The sequence below is a fragment of the Indicator indicator genome, chromosome 1 (assembly GCF_027791375.1).
Source record: "Indicator indicator isolate 239-I01 chromosome 1, UM_Iind_1.1, whole genome shotgun sequence".
Taxonomy (NCBI): Eukaryota; Metazoa; Chordata; class Aves; order Piciformes; family Indicatoridae; genus Indicator; species Indicator indicator.
The window spans coordinates 67790624-67807342 of record NC_072010.1 but is presented as its reverse complement, the minus strand read 5'-3'; the positions used below and the strand labels follow the sequence as shown (position 1 = coordinate 67807342).

The 16719-nt window shown below is 39.6% G+C and overlaps 1 protein-coding gene across 6 annotated transcripts in view; it reads right to left on the bottom strand.

Moving 5' to 3' along the window:
* The window catches only part of UXS1 (UDP-glucuronate decarboxylase 1), a 63220-nt gene that overhangs the window by 16791 nt on the left and 29710 nt on the right, over nt 1-16719 (bottom strand). For all 6 annotated transcript variants that reach the window (XM_054381293.1, XM_054381309.1, XM_054381301.1 and 3 more), the window contains exons 7-9: nt 6304-6408; nt 4907-4966; nt 1595-1716 (exon numbers count right to left, since the gene is read on the bottom strand). In XM_054381293.1, coding sequence (XP_054237268.1) covers nt 1595-1716; nt 4907-4966; nt 6304-6408 — 287 coding nt within the window. The remainder of the gene's footprint in view (nt 1-1594; nt 1717-4906; nt 4967-6303; nt 6409-16719) is intronic.

Below are 16719 nucleotides of genomic sequence, written 5' to 3'. Positions count from 1 at the left end.
CACAAACTTGCAAAAAATTCAATACCCTACAGTACACGAATTTCTCATAAAAAGTACAATATTCAACTGTGGATGGATTTTCAGACACATGAGGAATGTTTTAATACAGCAAAGTACAGAAGACATCAACCTGAACAAAAGCAGTACCATCATGTTGGACCTTAAATGATATAAAAGAGAATAAAAGAGAGACAAGAATCAAGAAGAATCAAGAATCAAGAAGGCTGGAAGAGACCTCAAAGATCATTGAGTCCAACCTGTCACCCTAAACCTCATGACTATCTAAACCATGGCACCAAGTGCCACGTCCAATCTCCTCTTGAACACCTCCAGGGATGGTGACTCCACCACCTACCTGGGCAGCCCATTCCAATGGCCAACCACTCTCTCTGTGAAGAACTTTCTCCTCACCTCCAGCCTAAACCTCCCCTGGCGCAGCTTGAGACTGTGTCCTCTTGTTCTGCTGCTGGTTGCCTGGGAGAAGAGACCAACCCCCTCCTGGCTACAACCTCCCTTCAGGTAGTTGTAGACAGCAATGAGGTCACCCCTGAGCCTCCTCTTCTCCAGGCTAAACAGTCCCAGCTCCCTCAGCCTCTCCTCATAGGGCTTGTGCTCAAGGCCTCTCACCAGCCTCGTTGCCCTTCTCTAGACATGCTCCAGCAATTCAACATCTTTCCTAAACTGAGGGGCCCTCTGCCTTCTCTGTCTAGCAGAAGAGATAAGAGAAAATTACTACAGTCTCTGTACAAAAATACTATTCCATCCCAAACGTCTGTATATTAAGGCTGCAAACACAAAGAAAGTGATTGGATTTTCTTTAGTGTGCCACATTTCCTAATTGAATCGTCTCCCAGAGGCTAGCTGAACAGCAATCAAACAAGATTCACGTGCAGGTAAATAGTCGATGAAGAGTTAGCTAATGATGAGTTTCTATTTGTTGATTATTAAACTAAGGGAAACTGGCATGTATAATTTCACAAACATATTTTAAATTGCATTTTTATCTTCATGTTACTGTATTTATCTGAAAAAGTGCATCGCATAGCCAAGTATTCATATTTTCCCTTAAGGCCTGCATTTATACCTACATAACTTTAAGATGTTTCTGAAGAGATTTAAAGTACATTGCTCCTATATAGGTACACATTAAAAAACTTAGTCATTTTTACCTTTATATTCTGATTTCAATTATGCTCATTAAACATTCCACATTTACCAGGAATGGCCCTATTAAGCACAGCACTTTTCAGCACAGAACCAACTTTAAACCAACTTTTACCTGGATCACAAATTAGTAAGGTCACCCCAGTTTAAGCTGAAAACTGTTTCTGATACCCAAAGTTGTATTATGTCTATTAAGACAACTAAAGCACATTTTATTGAACAATACTGTTCTTCTGAAAAAGACACAACAGATGGAAGCAATGAAAGTTTTGCATTCAAGAAAACAGACTTTGTAGCTACAGTATGAGGGCTGCTACAAAAGACATTCTCTTTTGCCTTCCTACCCCTAAATATACACATTCCAGTTTTGCCATACATTTGGCCATCATTAATTACAGAAAATCCATTAAATCTGAGACAACTTCAGTACCTGCTTCATGTATGCATAGCACATGGTCTCTGCAACTCGTTTTCCTTCATCGTAGCAGGCTCTTGGTCCTATTGGATTTACATGTCCCCAGTAATCCTCATTTTGGGGGTGAACTTCAGGATCTACAGGATTAAAAAAGAAAACCTTAAACGATCTTCTGTTAAAATGGTGACTATATGCAATGAATCTTTTAGTAGATCATTGGTGTTATATAATTCAACATCTCATGTCTGAACTATGGATTTTAAAAAGATTTTCAATATCACTCCTTAAAAACAAAATTTACTAGAACCATCAAAATTACAGTTATGTAAAATGTGAGACTAGTAAGATAAAAGAGTACAAGCGAACAATAGCCACCACCTGTCTACCCCTAAAAGAGAGTGCACAGAGGGTTAAATTCAACTCTTGTCTGCAAAGAACAGACCACCTCAAGGGCACAAATGACTCTTTTCTAATGTTAATTCACAGGAAAGATTACAGGTTATATAGGCATCACTTTTTACCCTATTTGGAAAAAATAAAGCATCTTCAAGTTTTATAAAATAAGACAGAATAAAAGAAAAATGGACAAAATGGAGAAGTACTGCATTTCTTAAAGAAAGAATAGAGTGAGGTACCACAGTGTATTTGCTATGTTTCTTCTGTTTTATCCTAAGCATTTTTTTCACTAGCTATCACTGGGCACACTCAGGGTAGACAATCCTTTGGCTTGATCTGATGCAAAATTCCTGACTATGATAAAAACCAACCAACTAAAAATCTCCTCCGAATTTGTACACTTGATATGCTTGAAACAATACAATCACTTTCTTATGGGCTTGCAGTTTGTATACTTTACCACAAAACTTAAGTGTTACAGGCTACATTTTGAAACAACTTTGGCAGTCAGGTCTGATTAACCTCTCCAGTTTTTATGCTGCTCACAGACGTGGTTACAGATAAATTCTTACCATGTGAGAACCATAGAACAATGGCAAATGCAGAGAGGTTTTTCATGCTTATAAAAGCCTGTAGCAATCTTAAGGGCGTCTCAGAACCTGCTGCAATCTGTAAGGCCACTTCAGTTTCTGTCTCCTTTCTGACAGAGGCAGCCCTATGAAGCACTTCCAAACTCTGTAAACAACACTGCTTTGAGAACTGTGGAAACAAATAACAGGTGTTGTCTGACTTTATTTCTGTCCTTTATTTTTCAGTAAAATTACTTTGCCTGTTTAGTCAGAATCTATCTATCTGTCAGATTGCAGCAAAGAAATAAGGTTCCAAAATTTGGGTCTTCTTTACCTATTGGTCTCCTGTTCCAGAAGGGAGTTTGCTGAATTACAAGAGCATCCTTGGGGTTATAATTTTTATCTGTGGAGCCTGACTATGCATAATCAAAGGCAAGGGAGGCAGCAGGAATGCTGCACATGTTCAAGTTGCTTCTTTGGTTGGCCAGTCATTTTACTCATCTCTTGCTTGCACATTTACCTTGAATCTTCTAGACTAAAACTATTCCACCAGAGGTCTAATTCTTGAGGTATGTTTTGTGTCCTTTTCCACTTGTTACACAGATGAGTATTTTTGGTTTGGTTGGTTGTTCTTTAAAGCCTAGACTCTCACAGCTGCTCCTGTTGAGACGGTGACTGGGCTGGCGTATCTCATTCATCTCACAACATTGATATTATCAATAAGGCAAGAGTGCACAACAGCAGGAAGTTTCTCTAGTAAGCACAGAGTCTGTCACATCCCCCAAGGAAGTACTGAAGGTTCTTGCTGTATTCAGCAAGCAGTTCTATCAGTCACTGTCTCACTACTTTACTTCTGAGTAACAATAAAAGGAAGACAGAGAGATCTGGCACTATAGTTGAGCATTACATTTTAAGAGATATCACAAGAGCCTGCAGGCACAATCACTATTTTCTTAGCTTGGAGATTATGTCCTTGCCTCTTGCACTTCAGGGCAATTGTTAAATCACAAAAATGCAATTCATAAGTGACTGGGAAGAGAGTGGTGGTGAATGGTGCCACATCCAGCTGGAGGCCAGTCACTAGTGGTGTCCCCCAGGGATCAGTTCTGGGCCCCATCCTGTTCAATATCTTTATTGATGATCTGGATGAGGGGATTGAGTCCATCATCAGTAAATTTGCAGATGACACCAAGCTGGGAGCAGGTGTTGATCTGTTAGAGGGTAGGAGGGCTCTGCAGAGGGACCTTGACCGGCTGGACAGATGGGCAGAGTCCAACATGGCTACACTTTGGCCACAACAACCCCATGCAGAGCTACAGGCTGGGGTCAGAGTGGCTGGAGAGCAGCCAGGCAGAAAGGGACCTGGGGATACTGATTGACAGCTGCCTGAACATGAGCCAGCAGTGTGCCCAGGTGGCCAAGAAGGCCAATGGCATCCTGGCCTGCATCAAGAATAGTGTGACCAGCAGGAACAGGGAAGTCATTGTGCCCCTGTACTCAGCACTGGTTAGGCCACACCTTGAGTACTGTGTCCAGTTCTGGGCACCTCAATTTAAGAAGGATATTGAGATACTTGAATGTGTCCAGAGAAGGGCAACAAGGCTGATGAGAGGCCTCGAACACAAACCCTATGAGGAGAGGCTGAAGGAGCTGGGATTGTTTAGCCTGGAGAAGAGGAGGCTCAGGGGTGACCTCATTGCTGTCTACAACTACAAGAAGGGAGGTTGGTCTCTTCTCCCAGGCAACCAGCACCAGAACAAGAGGACACAGTCTCAAGCTATGCCAGGGGAGGTTTAGGCTGGAGGTGAAGAGAAAGTTCTTCACGGAGAGAGTTGTTAGACATTGGAATGTGCTGCCCAGGGAGGTGGTGGAGCCACCATCCCTGGAGGTGTTCAAGAGGGGACTGGACATGGCACTTGATGACATGGTTTAGTAGTCATGAGGTGTAGGGTGACAGGTTGGACTTGATGATCCTTGAGGTCTTTTCCAACCTTGTTGATTCTTGATTCTGTGAGACATGCAGATTTACTGCTTAAATTATCTTTCTTCGCAGGTTTTCATTATGGCATCTGGAATTAGAGTTCAATACTCAAAATTCCCCCACAAGCCCTTTGGAAAAATAGATATGAATGAAGACAGTGGAAAGTTACAGGCAACAGTCAGAGTCTCCTTCCACCACCCTGACCAGATATTTAAAACAAGTACTAACGCCCAGATTTTAAACTGCAAGAAATATATCTGATAAAGAAATCAAGATAAGACAGTGATGAAAAAATATCAATATATTAGCTGACAAAATGTTTATAAATATCCTTTTACATAGTCACATCTCAAGAGCTCTAAGCATTCTTATCTTTCTTACCTCCATATACCTCTGATGTAGAGGCCAGCAGCAGCCGTGCTCCAACACGTTTAGCTAACCCTAGATTATGGGCAAGAGGGAAAGATCAATGTAATCAGAGCAAGTGCATGAATCTTTCAGTCATGTTAACTGCTTTAGTGTTTTTAGAGAGAATTCAAATTCTCTTACTAGATAAATCTAGCTGTAAATCAGAGTCATTTACATAGCTATAAATCACATCTGTTCACTTCCAAGCTAGAAGACTTGAGAAATAGCAGAGAAGCACCTACATATGTGATGAGTTTGCTTCTGGGACTAAAAGTTACACTGAATCAAGATGCAAGGACTTAGTAGATCCACACCTTAAAGGCAGGCCAATGAAGAATAAACCATCCTAGTTATGAAACGAGGATCTTGACACAACATGCTATATTAGGATTACCAAAACTTTAAGATAATGTACATAAAGAAACCAATATTGAATAATATGTTATAGGAGAAAATTAATCATTTTCCCTTTATTATCCCCCTTAAACTGCTTGGACAATCTTACTCATCTCTCAAGTTTACTTTGCACTTCATTTCAACTACTTTCTTGGCTTCAGGCTGCAACGGTCAATCAAGCAAATCTCTCACCTCTGCTGTGCAACTGTTTACTACCTCAGTAACTTCTAAATCACTCAATTCTCTGAATTGTACTCACTACAGTATGACCCAAATGAGAAACTCAGCTGAGCCCAGGTGTTTTTGTCTTATAGTAACTCTCAGGATTACTGACACCATATTCAAGCTGTAGTATATGTCAAAAGGATCAAAGACAGGAGGGAAAAGCAGTGAAGGTATGAGGCCTTCTTTTCATAGGGCATCCAAACTAATAGACAAAACTGAAATGTTGCCTTGTAATTATCTAGCGTTAGCTAAACTTTCTTGCAGAATCTGCTAGCCAGGGCACAGGCAGAAGGGTGCAGTACTCTTCATATTTGGAGTTTACAGAATCAACACAGTTCTAAGTAGTTTCACATTTGATGTGGTGGAAAGAAACAGTCACTCAGGGCAAATACACAGATGTTTCACAGTCATGAAAGCGAGAAGTGCAGTCATAGACACAACTTTGCTATAAAAATTCCAATCTCTTAATTGTTCCTGTGACTTCTATCATTACTGCATGCTCCATAGTCAAGTTACAGACATGAAGTTATTGTGCTTTGACAGCAGAGTTTGCATGTTGTCAGAGTTCGTCTGCAGGTGTACTTAAAGGAAAAAAAAATAGAAGAATTTTCAAATAAGGGAAAAACCACATCCTTTTTTTCCTTAGAGAAAAAACTTTTTAAAATGTACAACCCATCTGCTCCATCATCCCCTGTCCACATTATATAATGTGTAACCAAGTTAAGTATGAAAAAAAGATTTCCACTTACCCAGCATGTTCAATGTCCCAATAGTGTTGGTCTTTAATGTTTTTATAGGATTATACATGTAATTTGGAGGAGAAGCAGGAGATGCTAGATGATAGATCTGGTCCACTACAGAAAACCAGAGAGGGAGATAGGAAAGAAAGCATTATTATTTTCCTGTGTAACTTATTAAATGAGAAAGCATCAGAGTCAAGAAACCTGTACTTCTTTCTGCATTTCCTAGCATTGGAGCTCAGTACTTTCCATACTGCTACCTGTGGGTTATATGTATGCAAATCTGTTGTAAATCAAAGAAAGGCTTAATTTTTAATAAAAAACAGAACTCAAGCATAATATATATCAACAGTGTTGACACAGATACAGAAGTCTGTATGGGTGTTGACACTCTCTACTTGTAAAAATGTCAGTTATAAGTACTTCAGAGACCTTTAGAAACTGCAAAAGTATATACAATGTTCTATTACCCTTGGGTTTTTAAGTGAGTACCAGCTTGAGAGTACTTTTCTCAAATGGAATCTCAAGTAAAGATGGAAGAAATATTTTTTTAATACTAGAAGGAACCTTTTGGGAAAAATAAATACTGTATTTTAATTTGCCACTCATCTGTAAATGAAATATTAATAGAATTAGTAGCATATTTATATTTTAAATACATATGCCAGGATACAGGCATACAACTACTGTACTTTCCCCCCTATCCACTGCCTTTGCTCTCTGACACACTTTGGGGTAATACAGCATTTTGACTTTAAAAAAAACCCACAAAACCAAACACCAAAATATCTCCAATATAGAGATTCCAGCCCCCCTCAAATTGCAAAATACAATTAAGCAATGAACTAGACAGTACCTTACAATCAATGAAGGCATATTGATGCCCAGCCTAATTTAAAATAAGGTAGCTTGGATATTAGCAACAAACTGCCTAGGTAGTTTGTTGGCCCAGTCTTAACTAATTGTATTTGCTGCATTTCTGTGACTGCAGTATAAAAAAACCCTAAAGATCAAATCACACATAGGAAATACATAACACACCAGCAAAACATAGACTAGTACAAAAAAATTAACAATTACACCATTTTCATCTGCGTAGACCAGATCAAAATCCATGATGCTTAGTTTAACAATTAGTCCTAGCACAAGAGTACAGAGAGAGAAAAGAGAACTAAAACTGTAGCATATTTTCAGTTCAAAGACCAAATGCATCATCAGTCAGGGCTTCTTTTCCTCTCTACCTTTTTCTCTTTGGTTTATTTTTCAGCTATTTACCCATTTTCACTAAATGGTCTATTTCCAGAATGCACGTAGCAGTCATTTCTATCAAGGTAGTTCAGAAGACGTGTACAGATATGGATAAATGGTATTTGATACAAGGAATAACAGCACACAGGACTTCACTCAACTGATTCTGCAACAGGCAATCAGTAAAGTTCCCATCTCCATACTTTTGAACTTCAGAGCTCAGCCCACCCCAGCAAATTTAAAGTACTGAAAAAAAGCCTCAATAAGCTGCGTAGTACACCAGAATCAGTTTAAATATGAAAGCTAAAATTTTCCCAAGATAATAGTTGATTAATACTGGCAATCATGAAAAACATAGGAAAATAGTAATTGGAGACCAGCATCAGCACATCATGATTGCAAAGCTGATTGCATAAGTTAAGACTGTGTGTCAGTGTGAGCTGAAATTCCCCCCCCCACCGACAATAACCAGGCTAGCTCAGTCTGGAAGCAAATGAAAGCTGTATTTACAAAGCAGAATCTACAATCTATGATGAAATGCAATGAATATGTACAAATATACAAAATTCACAACATTTACAAATATATACAATCAACAGAAAAGCACAACCAAGCTCCCTTTGCTTCCCCCCAAAGGGGACCCTTCCCAAAGGGGCCTCCCTCTCCCAGGAGCTTCCCCCCCAGGCCCCCCTTGGACAGAAAGCAGAGTTATTTAAAGCAGAAAGTTAACTTAGCTGCCAAGGTCAGTGTGTGTTATCTTCAGCCAGAAGAGAAGAAGAAACAGCAGCCAGACAGCCCAGCAACTGCCCCCACTGCAGAACGCAGAATGCGCAGAGTGCCTACTTTGTTTTGGGTAATAGTTCTTAAACATTTCTATCTATCCAATGGAAGTGTTTAGAACAATCAGTATTTTGCCTTCTTACACCCAATAGTGACTTATTTACACTCTTTCGCTTTCTCTGTTCTGAACTTTGCAAGGAAAAATTAAAAAGACAGTTTCAAACCATCACAGACTGCAAAAGCTGAAGATGCCACGGGGAGCAGGAAGGAAGATTTTTTTTTTTGTGAAATTGTAATAAAAGAAAACAAGGAAAACTGGAGTAATTTTCACAAGCAGTATCAGATATCCAAGAAACCTCAATCTACAAGTCTTTCATAACATAGCTTCTGTAAATATAAAAACGTCTTTGTGTCTTCTAACATGAATCACAGCCAGAACTACTTAAAAACTCTAAAACCCACAGATAAGTGAATGCCAAAGAAAAAAAAAAATCAAACAAAAGATAAAATGATAGTGATGCTCGAGAATGAAAAAGAACAAATTCCCTACATCAAGGTCATTAAAAAAAAGTAGTTAAACAATGGTGTAAGAATTAGAATACCAGAATGGTATTATTGTCTTAAAGAAGTTAGGGATTTTTAAGAAGACTCAATACGGAAAGCTAAAAGAACCTGGAAAAATCAAGGCTAGTACTCAACTAGCAGAGAATACTGAAATGTTAGAGGAATGTTGTTTCCTGTTGAAGAGTTCCCTTCTTCCCGAATTCCCAAATTTCATTTGACAAAGCAAGCACAAAATCCTTTGCTTCCTGAGCTCCAACACAAAAAAAGCAGAGTGGTTAGGGTGACAGTGTATACAAGTGGTTTGATCTATCCACATGGAACGTATCTAGTATTTTCTAATAACATTTTAAGCAATGAAAATATTGAAAGTAGTTAGAAGCCTTCAACACACAAGCATCTCCTTATATTAAAACATTAAAACCTTTTTAAGATAAGCATATGTTCTGACAATAAAGCTTTAAAAATATTGGCAAAATTGGCAAGGGAAAATAGTTAACTTACTTTCTTTCTGAATACTTAGTGAAGTGTGGTTAAGTTGTGCCAGGGGAGGTTTAGATTGGGTATTAGGAAAAATTTCTTTACTGAAAGAGTGGTGAAGCATTGGAACAGGCTGCCCGGGGAAATGGTGGAGTTGCCATTGCTGGAGATGTTCGAAAAGTGTGTGGCACTTCAGGATAGTTTAGCAGTTGTAGCTGCTGGGTTATGGTTGGACTTGATGATCTTAAAGGGCTTTTCCAACCTTAATGATTCTATGGCTCTGTAGTCGTACTTTTCTAGATTTACTGTTGCTTTTAAGTCTACTGGGCAAGCTCATCACTGCTGTGAGTGTATACTGGCTCATCTATCTATAAGAGACATGAAAGTTTACCCCATACTTTTGTATTTCCTCAACGTAAGAAATTCTGGAAAATAATCTGATTAAATTTTATTCACTGCCTTAACTGACAATGTCAGTAGTGACCAAAATTAGAAATTATTGTACGCCAAACCTCACCCCACAGAGCAATTAACTATCAGCATAAACACAGAATCAGCTTCTAAGGTGATCTGTATTACGCCATCACTGCAAATTGTACCCTCTTGACAGAGTCAGTATACTCAAACAAATGCCACAAAATATATCTACCTCTTACATGTTGCTATGTTTTTTTATTTTGTCTATAGCTGCTTAGATCAGAGATGACCAGCTGCCTACAAGGCATCAAGAGCCCAGAAAACTAGAGATGCCATTTTGGCAGATATGAAACACTGATGAAGGCTTATTCTTACATTAAAAAAGTGCACAGAAATAAAATTTCACGCAGCAAATTCTGTGGTATTTATCAAATCAACAGAAATTTTTATTCCCATTCACCATCAACTCTGGTGCAGCATCAAAGGAAGCTTTTCACAGAAGCTAACGTACAGTAGCAACACAAACTGCATGCAAAGACAGTCTGACACGATGAGTGCTGGAGGAAGCAGGCTCCCAGCTCAGGCTCAATTCAAAGCCCACATTGCTAGCTGAACTGCAGCTGTTAGGACTCTGTCTGCAACGTGAAGATGGTTAATTGTTCTGTGTGACAAAGCGTGCTTACTTTGGTCACTGCTGACACTGTAAACTTACCATGAATAAAATTTAATCAAATTATTTTTCAGGATTTCTTGGGTGGGGGCAATAATGCAAAGACGCAGCATGGGGTAAGGTTTAATTGGTCTGTTGAAGTTTGACATGTGTCCTAGAGATAAGCTCTGATTATGAATAAAATATGCACCTGTCTCAAGTTATGCCTTAGAATGTAAGCATCCCATTCCCACAGCATGGTGCTGTCACTGAACCATAGGGGTGGACTGGAAGCTGACATGATAAATGTTCAAAGAAGCCACTGTCTCTAGCTTTCAGGCAGCAGGTAATCTGAGCACAGTAGCTCAAAAAACAAACAAAACAATAGCTAGTTACCTGCAATCAATTCAAAGTTGAACTCTGACTTGAGTTTTATGCTTTTCTACCTCTTTCTACACAACCCTTTCAAAATCTAGCTTTCAACAAGCTGTGGTGTAAGTGTTGCAGTGAAAAGCATCACTTCAAAAGCATCACGGTCCATCAGTAATTTACTGCCCAAACCTACCCTGTCAAAGCAGGAGTGATTGCTTTCCTGCCTTACTCCCCCTCCACTTAATTTTTGTTAGTTTTTAGATACTTGTTGAACTTTGACACACGGCAGCTTCTATAGGAGCGGATCTTCTAATGGTACACGGCAATTCAGACGAACAGGAGCAAAGAACACCTTTTCTTTTGCTGCATCAGCATACAGCTAAGCCTGTGATTATCCAAGTGCTTGTGTAATTGTTAGCTAGCAACAAATGCAAACAAAATACAAACACACAAAGTTTCCTTATCATCTTTAAACTTATTTATTTATTAACAAGAAGCTAAGTGTAATGAATAGTGGCCCCCTCAAAACAAGAAAAAAAACAAAGAGAAAGCACTTTCCTTCTCCTAGCTCTTCTTCCTCCTTTTGCATTCCAGTTGGCAGTTGCATAAAATGCAACAACGAGAAGGAGCTGGAATGGAAAAGAAGGTTTTCCTTGCCAGTCTTGCCTGCCTGAGCCTGCTTTGTGGCAATGTACAACGGGAGGGGTAGCTGATACACCAGAAATCTGTGCTGCTGTCCAACAAGAACTGGACAGGCTGGAGACCTGAGCAAAGGGGAACTCTCACGAAGTTCAATAAGGACAAGCCTTGCATCTAGGGAGGAATAACACCAGGCACCAGTACAAATTAGGGATCATCCTGCTGGAAAGCAGCCCCATGGAGAAAGACCTTGGAGTCCTAGTGAACACTAAATTACCCACAGGACAGCAATGTGCCCTTGTGGTCAAGAGGGTCAACAGCATCCTGGGGTGCATCAAGAAAAGTGTATCGAGCAGGTCTAGGAAGATTCTCCTCCCCCTCTATTCTGCCCTGGTGAGACCACACTGGAATGTCATGTCCAGTTTCAGGCTCCTCAGTTCAAGAGAGACAGGGATCTGCTGGAGAGATTCCAATGCAGAGCTGTGAGGATGACTGAGGGACTTGAAAAATCTCTCCTAGGAAGAAAGAATGAGAAGGCTTAGAGGGGATCTTACCAACGTCTATAAATACCTGAGTGGTGGGTGTCAAGATGAAGGTGATAAACTCTTTTAGATGGTGCCCAGTGATTGGACAAGGAGTATTGGGAATTATCTGGAATACAGGAAGTTCTGCCTCAATACAAGGAGAAACTTTACTGTGAGAGTGCTGGAACAGGCTACCCAGAGGTTGTAGAGAGTCTCTTCCTCTGGAGACTTTCAAACCCACCTGGATGCATTTTTTTGCAGTGTGCCCTAGGTGATTCTGCTTCAGCAGGAGGTTGGACTAGATGATTTCTGAAGGTTCCTTCCAACTTTTAACATCCTATCTTTTCCCCATGTGCAAAAAGGGAGAAACAAACACCCATGACAAAAAGGCTCATCAACAACAGAACTAGCAGATGGATGGAAGATGGAGCATTTGCCAAGTGTCATATGACCACTTTCTGGATCAAAGGGACAGGCAGCTCCAGGACTTTTTCCCTTGTCCAGGAAGAAAATCGGACTTTCCAGTATTGAGCCTCAGAAAGTCAAATTTCTACTCTGAACTAGTCACACTTGAGTCATCAAACTGAGGATGTTGAGCCAAGCACAATTATTTCTCCTTCTATCTTCCCTCTATTACTGTCAGGTCTAAAAAGCACACATGTTTTTGTTGTGGAATTTCATCAGACCAAGCAGCATGCCAGACAAAGCCATGTACCTGTGTTGGTTGACAACAACATGTGCTTTGCTGCAAAGTGGGCAGTTAAGACAGCAGACAACTTCCACTCTCCTCAAGGCAGAACTGTTTCAAGCTATCCTACCTACAGCTTTTTAGAGGATTAACTTGTTTGGGTGGCTGGGACAGCATCTGTTGAAGGATAGGAATAAATGTATCTTGTAACTGACCTCCACATTGCTGCTTTTTTTATGTGGTAAAGAAAAAAACGTTTTAGTTTTATTTGTGGCTGCTAATAAACCTTGAGCTAGCATTGCAATAAAGCTATAGTGCAATTAATTGAAAAGAACTGTGTGAAAGTTTGTACATAGATAGGTAAGAACCATGAAAGACGAAAAACTAGTAACAGTAACATTCTGCAAGTTTTGTGTGTTAACTTGCATCAGGGGCTAGGACTCTGTAAGCCACTGTGAACACAGGAGCAAGAGACAGCTTATCATGCACAGGATAGTAAACCAATGCTAAAAAACATTAAACAAAAATTTCCTGTTAAAATTTCACTGGAAAAAAGGCAAAAGCCCATTAAAGCTATTTCAAAATAGCATACACATAGAAGCTAACATAAACATTCAAGCCATCAGGTATGCAGTGACAAGTATAATAATCTAGGATCAACAATAATAATGTTATTAACATATTATAAGATCAACAGCAACTAAAAATGTCAGTTGTGCCCTTTTCTATGTGAAAAGCTAAAAAAAAAAATCACCCCACCCCTTTTTAATTGAGTATACAGAGAATCTGAAATATCTAAATCCACACACAAACGTGCAGTCTTGTGTTTTCCCTAACGCTAAAGGAGTATGATAATATAACCACTTTCACAAAATACTCCAATAAAACTACCTTCCTTCATATCATCTATCTTTATTTTCTATCTGTATCACTACACGTGTTCTGCATGCTTCTTAGGTGGATAGTAAGGGTAGAATCTAGCACCTTTCCTGTGACAGTAAATTACATTCCTTCCTATGAATGACCTTCATCTTCAATTTCTGCCTTCAATGAGGTCATGGTACTGGAAAGGACTAAATGGGTCACTAAGCCTACTGAGCACCCGCATCTATCACTGTACTTGCTAGTCAGGAAGTACTACGCAGAAAAGCTTTGATCAAAAGCATACAAACTAGTTTCTACAGATTAAACATATGGACTTCCCTTGTAAAGAACAGCTACACCAGTTTATTACTGTAGGTCATGCTGACACAGTGTAGCATTTCTACTGCACTAAGCTAAAAAGGACTACAAACACAAACTCATTTTCCTCATGTTACAAAAATCTGCCTGTAACTTACAGCAACCTAAAATACCTTTATACAGGTTTACCATATTGCTTGCAATGGAGTAGTTTTGGAGAGCTTTACCAGAGGCCCAGACACCACTCTTAATTTGACTCTGGGCAAAAAAAATTAAGTGAAGGCACTGGCATAGAAAAATGGAAGCTCTGTTTGTATGTGCCTTAAGTTACATGAGAAATTACTTGGAGACTGAATGAATTTGGGATCCTAGAGAACAGTATTTAGTAAAATTTAACATCTCAGCTTCTGGAAAGTTGCTATTCTCAAGGCAGCTATAGCCTATTCTTTTGCCCAATTTGCTGAGACTGCTGCTTTTAGCCTTAATGTCAACTCAGAGCCATAAGCCAAAGTCATTTTTAGTTCAAGTAAAGTCAGTGATCCATTACAGTTCTATAATTATTTTATATACTAACTTTATACCTTCTGAAAACTCTGAAAACCAATCTCCTTTTTACTATGTATGCCATGTGCTCACAGCACTTCTCTAAACTTGCAAAAGGTGGTTTCATTTTATCATTTTGAACGCTTTTTGATGAAAAGCCCAAACTACTTTTGCGTTCACAAGTCACTTGAGGTGACACTTGAGAAATGTTTTGCCAGAAACTGGACAAGCAATAAAAATGAAAAAAAAAACAAAACAAACAACCCCACAACAAACCAAGACCAAAACTGAACAGCTTTATTTAACCGATCTTCACATCAAATAGTTCAATTAATCTCAGGACACAAGTGATACACCACTTATGAACATTCTTCTCGGTCACTGACTCGCAGAATGGCTTGAGTTGGAAGGGATCTTAAAGAACATATTTGGTTCCCTGCCCTTCTACTAGACCAGGCTGCTCAAAGCTGCATCCAGCCTGGTCTTAAATGCTTCCAGGGATGAAGCACCTACAATTCCTCTGGGCAACCTGTTCCAGTATTTCCAATGTCTCACACCCTCATAGTAAAGACCTTCTTTCTAATGTCTAATCTAAATCTACCCTGCTCTAGTTTAAAACCACTGCCCCTTGCCCTCTCAACAGATCCATGTTCTTCTTGTGCTGGGGGCTTCAGAGATGGATGCAATACTCCACATGGAGTCTTCCAAGAGCAGAGAAGCAGAGTTGCCTCCTTTGACCTGCTGGCCAAGCATCTTTTGATGCAGCCCAGGATATGGTTAGCTTTTTGTGCTGCCAGTAAACATTGTTGGCTCATGTGAAGCACCTTGTCAATTAGCACCTCCAAGTCCTTCTCTGCAGGGCTGCTCTCAATCCACTTGTCATCCAGTCTGTATTTGTGCTTGTGATTGCCCCAACCCAGGTGCAGGACTTTGCTCTTAGCCTTGTCGAACTTTGTGAAGTTTGCATGGATCCACCTTTCCAGTCTGTCAAGGTCCCTCTACATGGCATGGCACCCCTTCCCTCCAGCATGTTTACTACACCACACAGTTGGGTGTTGTCAGCAAACGTGCTGAGGCTGCACTTGATCCCACTGCCCATGTCACTGACCAAGATGTTAAAACAGTACTTCATACTGCATTAGAGAGACAGTGCTCTTGCTTATGTTTTAAAAAGTGTGAGTGTCAGCATGGAACTAGTCTTCGCTACTTTGTACAAAAAGAAATAACCTATTTTGCTTTCAGCTGTCACAGACCACAATTTTAGAAGTATTATACTGACAGGATGAGAGCAAATGGCCTCAAGTTGCATCAGGAGAGGTTTAGATTAGATATCAGGAAAAATTTATTTATTGAAAGAGTGCTCAAGCACAGGAATAGAGTAGCTAGAAAAGTAGTGGAACCACCTTCCCTGAAGGCACTCAAAAAACGTGTAGAAATTGCAGTGTGGAACATGATTTAATGGCCACGGTACTTTTGGGTTGATGGTTGTACTCAAAGCTCTTTTCCAATAGAAACAATCCTGTGTTTTACCAAAAGCTCCTATTTATGCAGTGAAATATTTGAGCCCAACAACAAAATTCCTACTACGCTTCTTTGGTTCAAAAATCAAAGAGAGCAGTGTTGTCTAATTAAGCTGGAAAGCAAAAGAAAAATCTCTTAAGTGAAGCCTTATGACTACAGTACAACCCTTGAGGACTACAGTGAACACCTTTCTGAGGGAAGAGGATCTTTAATGGCTGTGGTGGTGTTAGGTGGATGGCTGGACTTAATGATTTTAAAGGTCTTTTCCAACCAAAACAATTGTATGATTCTATGATTTAAACTACACCATTTTTTTGGATATAATGATGGAGCATGCAAATCATATTACACATTTGTCATTAGGGAAGTGAAATAAGTTCAACTAAGTCAATTATTTCCAATGTTGGCTGGAAATATGTAGTATTTTCAGGCCTGGTTTGCTTTGAAACTTCTGAAAGGAGTGGTAAAAAATAAAACTAACCCTCCCCCCAAAAAAAAAAAACAAACACCCACAAACAACCAAAAAGAAACCAAAGGTCTAAATGTGTCCATGTGAGTTGTGAAACAGTTCAGTTGAGGAAGGTCTCTGTCAGATGCAAGAGATGGGTGCAGGTAAAGGGAATGTGCATATATCACTTTATAAAGACTGTACTAAAGCTCCCAATGGTTGCTGAGGAGGCAGGAAGAAGAAATGCCAGCAGGAGAAGGACAGATGCTGTGCATGTCTGTCTGATGTTTTCTTTCAGTTTTAGTCAGCCAATGGAACTACTGTAGACACAGTGGTACGTGTACATAAAGACAGCTGGTATTTACTACTGCAT